Source organism: Lupinus angustifolius, chromosome LG05 (assembly GCF_001865875.1).
Source record: "Lupinus angustifolius cultivar Tanjil chromosome LG05, LupAngTanjil_v1.0, whole genome shotgun sequence".
Taxonomy (NCBI): domain Eukaryota; kingdom Viridiplantae; phylum Streptophyta; class Magnoliopsida; order Fabales; family Fabaceae; genus Lupinus; species Lupinus angustifolius.
Genome location: NC_032013.1, coordinates 26,282,381 through 26,288,436, shown reverse-complemented (window position 1 = coordinate 26,288,436; position 6,056 = coordinate 26,282,381). Strand labels below are relative to the sequence as shown.

Here is a 6,056-nt window from a genome sequence, read left to right as displayed (position 1 = left end):
ATAACAATCATATTTATGAATTAACAATATATATAGGAAGAAATAGTGGGTTCGGCTTCTCGTGTGTCTGGGTACCTCATTTTCCAAACTCAGACTCATTCAACAGCGGATCTTAAAATCTCGGGTCTCAATTATCCACGGATCCAAAAATACATACTCAGACCCGACCTGTTGCGGGTATTTTTGTGAGTACCTAGGGTCCACATACCCATTGCTATCTCTAATTGTCGGGTTAGCAAATATGGTTGGGCCAAAGTTTGGGCCAGAATATAGTCTGGTCTCATTGAGTTCGGATTCAATAATTATACCTAGTCAATATTAACAGTCGGGTAAGGGACAATCATGATCATGTCTGACATCGTCTTATGATCACTCATTTATCATTTTTGAATGTACATGTTCAATTGTGTACAATGTAATAACATCTATTTAATCCAAATTGTCATTAAATTTCTAATTTGTTTCTGCATATATAAATATTCCTAAATCATTAACAAAATATCTATATATATATATATATATATATATATATATAATAAGTAATAATGACTATAATTTATCCTAAAGGTGTATACTTTTTACATCATACTATTTTCATTAGCATGTGATTAATCTAAACTTAGAAATTCATTTTCCTCACTTATAGTTACATGTTAGAACATTTATTAGTATAACTTGAATAAATATATTTTATCGAAGTTAAAGATAAATTGAAGACATTTAAAATAAAATTTCACCTGGAATTATACTCATAACATATTCATATATTTGATCAACAATCTCAATTGTTGATGCAAGTATAATCTTAGATTGCAAAAATTGTCCATCTTTATAGTGATGTTGTAGGTTTAGATAAATGCTACACATTATTGGAACAATTGCATTATTAAAATCAAGAATCAAAAGTTCTTATCAACACAATTATCATTAGACTCATATAATTTTCCATCTCCTACCTTTGGTATCCATTCAGAAAAATTCTTGATTTATGTTGCGTTGTCATTATTTTGTATACGTATGTCCTTTGTAATAGTTAACATTATACAATCATATCGAAGATAAGATGCATTGATTGTTGCACATAAAATATTTGAACGTCACCATCTTGGAACCATTAGTAAGATCTATGTGAAATCACTTCCAAAATGTACAACCTTACCCCAAATACAATTGAGTCAATAGTTGTTGTACTGATTATATCTTGAAGACTTTTATCAAGTGCCTCGAAGAAAAACTTAAATGTCATCGAGCTACATCTCATCCAATATAACTAAATTTGTTTGCTTCAATAGGTATGTAAGTTCTTACCCTTGATAAATATTATAAATACAGTTCTCAAGAGTTAGACAGTATCTTAAATTTTAGTGTATGTTATTCTAGCCATCATCATAATAATAATAAATAAAGAAGTTATACTACCGGAAGTCACATTTAATATAATATGTTTTTCAGGTTTCATTGCATATATTAGATTTTGCTACATACGGGTCTTTCTAGTTTCTCTATAACCATGTAACAAAATATTGTGCATACACTCAAAATTACTAGTAGTAATACATCCATGAAGGGTCAGCACATGAGGGTACGTCTCAAATGTGCAACATAGACCCTATAATTAATGAGATACAAATATTTTTATCTATAAAATAACTTCTATCTTTACATAACAAATATGATATTGTTTTTATCTTCTTTTTTTGAAATTTATTGTTCATTATTATTACTTTACACATAAGTTCATTGGATATTTTGTTTGTTGTAATGACTATTGTTTTATATTATTATATAGTGGATGTGTGATTGAAATAAGAGTATGGCATATAGTGAGAAAAATATGAGACCATGTTTATTAAGAAGATAATTCCAAAAAATATAGTTCGTAATAAGTAACAATAATTGAGTCGAAAAGAAAGTGTATCGTATGTTCTTATGATTTGTATGAGATGCCATTTGTTCAAAAAAAATTGTAAAAACATAACTTAATTAAATTGGTTTGGTATATAATCAATATTTATTCTTATTTCATCATCACACTTTCTTTTAAGGCTTTGATTTTATTCAAATTTTGACATATAAACTTCATATAATTAAATTAGGAGTCCAATTTTTTTCTCACACCTAACTATAAAATTTAATAACTGCCATAGATGGATGATATATTAACATAGTAGGGTAAATTTTTCACTTATTTTGTTTTAAAAGCGAATTATATGCCCTCCTTGCTCTTGTACAAGCTTTTTTTATTAGTAAATTTCACTTTCCAACAAAAATACATGATTGAACTACAAAAACTGAGAAATATTTTTTTTACACTAAGGTTAGACATGTAGCTTGGGTTTATGACATATCTTTTCGAAATTAGGTTGAGTGTGGACCACCTAGACCTAGTTTACACATGTGTTTCATACTATGCTTTCATTCATATGCAAGATAGGACCACTTCATCGCATGCAAGATATTAATTGGTTCTTCCATCAAACAAAAAACAAAAAATTAAAAATGAGTCCCACAAATCTTACTTACTATTATTCTTTTATAAAATGAAACGGGTATCATTTGCTTTTGTGATACTATCATTGGTTTATTTATTTATACTTTGTTTCTTATTCTACAAAATAATTTAAATTTTATATACATATTTTTCTTCATGAGTCTTTCCCACTCTTAAATGCGGCTTTCCAATTCTGCTTATAGTTCATTTAATATGTTATAACTTATTGACTCAATAAAGAATAATGCTTGGTGGAAAAAATAAAGAAATTGCAGTTTTTTTATAAAAAAAACAAGTCTTAGAAAGATGTTTATAAAATTAAAAGCCATAATTTGGTGTTATAACTTGCAACAATTTTGTCCATTTTGAAATTTTTGAACAAATTTCAATTTTACTCTGACTCATTATAATATTATAAATTATCATTTAAAGAAATTAAATACTAATGAAATGAAGATAGATCTTGAAATGATTGGGGTTGAGGAGTAAATGAACACTATCCTATCTACTTGAATAAAGATCATTTGTCCTACTTTTTATATCTCATTATGTCCAAATCTAATTGAAAGTTGTCACCTATTTAAAATGAAAAATAAAAAAAACATAAAATTATATTATTTAGTATAATATGGTTGATTTGGACATAAAATTACAAAATCACAAAACATGGTTATGAAATCACAAAATATCGACCCTCGTGTTGCACGGGCACAGTAATATTTGATTATTACAATATTACTAAGCATCCCAAACTTGTCACACTAATAAATCTCGTATACCTCTGTCATAAGAAACATGATATGCACCCTATTTGTTTTGTTTTGTAGTACATCCACCAAATTTTTATTGCATTTGAACCCCAATCATCATTTGCAAACATGTTCTTATATGGAAGTTCCGTGAGTGGACGTCTCATAGTACAAAGATATAATGTCTCATATCATGTTTCTTATCTTTTCACCCACCAATAATAATAATGAAGCAAAAATCTTCGAAAGAATCGTGCAAATTTTAGTTTCTTTAGTTATAAATATATCCATACGTATCAATTTCTTATCCACCATTAATATTTTGAGTGCTAAGGTTTTTGCAGTCCAATGGCTACATCAATCCCAAACACTCTCATTCCTTTTCCCAGAACCAATCAATCTTCCTTCAAATCCAATCACCCTAAATTCCAAGCACCACCATTCATTTCTAAAACTATAACCACAAATACAAAACCCACTTTTACATGCAACTCTTCTTTATCTTCCACAATCAATGATCTCCAACAACAACAACAACCACAACAAAAACAAAGTTATGAACCAGATATAGCAAATATTTGGCGAAAAATCCATGGCCAAGACAACTGGGTTGGGCTTTTGGATCCAATGAACCCTGTTATGAGGGCAGAGCTGATCCGCTATGGTGACATGACTCAAGCATGTTATGATGCTTTTGACTATGACCCATACTCTAAGTATTGTGGTGGTAGCAGGTGAATTATGATTTTTCTCATCACACTGTTTTTCCAATATACTTCTTTGTACATAATTTATTGATTTTAAAGTGAGATTCTTCATCATCATTTAACGGATATTTGTTCAAGTAGTACATGTTTAATTCTCCTTAAGTAAAGTTACAGGTTTGAGTCTTATGGATGAAAAAATACCTGCTGTGCTGGGAGAGTTAGCTCCACATACTGTGGATGTTCCCAACTCGAATATAATTAACTTCATTGTAAGGATACATGTGAAAACCCAAAAAACTTACCTAAAGATTGTGACATAATTTCTAGTTGCATTGAAAATAAAACAAGGAGATAGCCTTGGCCCTAAAATTGGAAAGGAGATAACATTTATTAAGGATGTCTAATTTTTGTTTTAGACCGGTCAAATATTGTCACATAAATGAAAATGAAAATTTTAAAAACAAAACGTAATATTTTTATATTATTTGTTAAAATCTGATTAGTCAAATACAGAGGAAAATATAGACCAGTTTAGGGATAGGTTATATATGCTCGAGTCTTTTCAAAAAAAAGTGTTTTTATGATAAATCACATAGGATATGAGACATTAAATGATATATTTTGTGGACTGAAAACGTATTCCCCTTTCCTACTCTTAATTAGATCCAATGTGATTTGTTTGAATGATTGATATTTATTTGTAAAAACTAACGTGATAAAAATGATGAGATGAACATTTCCTATTGTAGGTATTCACTCCTAGAATTCTTTGAGTCTCTTAACATGACCCACCTTGGCTACACGGCCACGCGCTTCCTCTACTCCACCGCGAATGTTAACCTACCAAAATTCTTCAAGAAGTCACGGTGGCCAGACAAGTTGTGGAGTCCACATGCTAACTGGGCAGGTTATGTCGCCGTATCGGATGATGCCACGACCAAGGCACTTGGTCGTAGGGACATCATCGTCTCATGGCGAGGAACCGTGACCAACGTGGAATGGGTAGCAGACCTAACGAATATTCTGACACCTCTGTATGAGGGTATTCCTAATTGTAAGGATGAAAAGATTAAGGTTGAAGCCGGTTTCTTGGATCTATACACCGATAGGGAGAAGGTCTGTGGCTACTGCAAGTATTCGGCTAGGCAACAGGTTCTCCGTTCTCACACTTAAATCTTATGACATACTTTACTTACCTTAATTAGCATGAATATATATAGTATATATATTGTAAACAGGTCCTTGGAGAGGTGAAAAGATTGGTGGAGAAATACCCTAATGATGAACTAAGCATTACCATAACAGGGCATAGCTTAGGGAGTGCAATGGCTATACTGAGTGCATATGACATAGCAGAAACAAAGCTGAACGTAGCAAAGAATGGGAGGAAGATACATGTTTCGGTGTTTTCATATTCAGGGCCAAGGGTAGGTAACTTGAGGTTCAAAAAGAGACTGGAGAATGAGCTAGGTGTGAAGGTGTTGAGGGTTCACAATACTCATGATTTGGTACCAAAGTCACCAGGTATTATATTAAATGAGACTTTACCATCTTGGTTGCTGAATTTGGTGCAAGATTTCCCTTGGTGTTACACTCATGTTGGAGAGGATTTGGAGTTGGATCATAAGAAATCTCCTCACTTGAATCCTAATGGTGATAGTGCATGTGCTCATAACTTGGAGGCTCATTTGCATTTGATTGATGGGTCAGTGCTCAATTTTCACAACTACACTACTTTTGCATTAGTATTGATTAATTTTAAAACCATATATGTATTAATAAGTGGAGTTTGAAAGTATTGTTAATTATATATACATATACATTATACATGCATGGATGCAGATACCATGGGAAGAATGAAGAGTTTAAGCTAACAAGTGGGAGAGACCTTGCTCTTGTGAACAAGGGAAGTGACTTTCTAGTAGATGCTCTTGCAGTGCCACCAAGATGGAGGCAAGAATTGAACAAGAACATGACCCTCACTGAAGATGGAAAGTGGGTGCAAGCTGAGCGCACAAAACTTGAAGATCACCCTGAAGATATTGATTTCCTTCTCCAACAACTAGGCCTTGCTGCCCCATGAAACTTTAATATATATATATATATATA

General features: G+C 31.6%; 1 protein-coding gene across 1 annotated transcript; it reads left to right on the top strand.

Moving 5' to 3' along the window:
* On the top strand, positions 3,536-6,056 carry LOC109348468 (phospholipase A1-Igamma2, chloroplastic-like). Its single transcript, XM_019588929.1, has 4 exons — positions 3,536-3,974; positions 4,697-5,099; positions 5,186-5,652; positions 5,790-6,056. The coding sequence occupies exons 1-4, from the start codon at positions 3,589-3,591 to the stop codon at positions 6,028-6,030; spliced, it is 1,497 nt and encodes a 498-aa protein (XP_019444474.1). The 5' UTR covers positions 3,536-3,588; the 3' UTR covers positions 6,031-6,056.

Bases quoted from the DNA above. Each gene is read 5' to 3' on its own strand.
- LOC109348468 (XM_019588929.1), top strand. From the start codon at position 3,589: ATGGCTACATCAATCCCAAACACTCTCATTCCTTTTCCCAGAACCAAT. The intron at 5,100-5,185 runs GTTCTCCGTTCT...TATTGTAAACAG, and splicing joins AGTATTCGGCTAGGCAACAG to GTCCTTGGAGAGGTGAAAAG. The intron at 5,653-5,789 runs GTCAGTGCTCAA...GCATGGATGCAG, and splicing joins CATTTGCATTTGATTGATGG to ATACCATGGGAAGAATGAAG.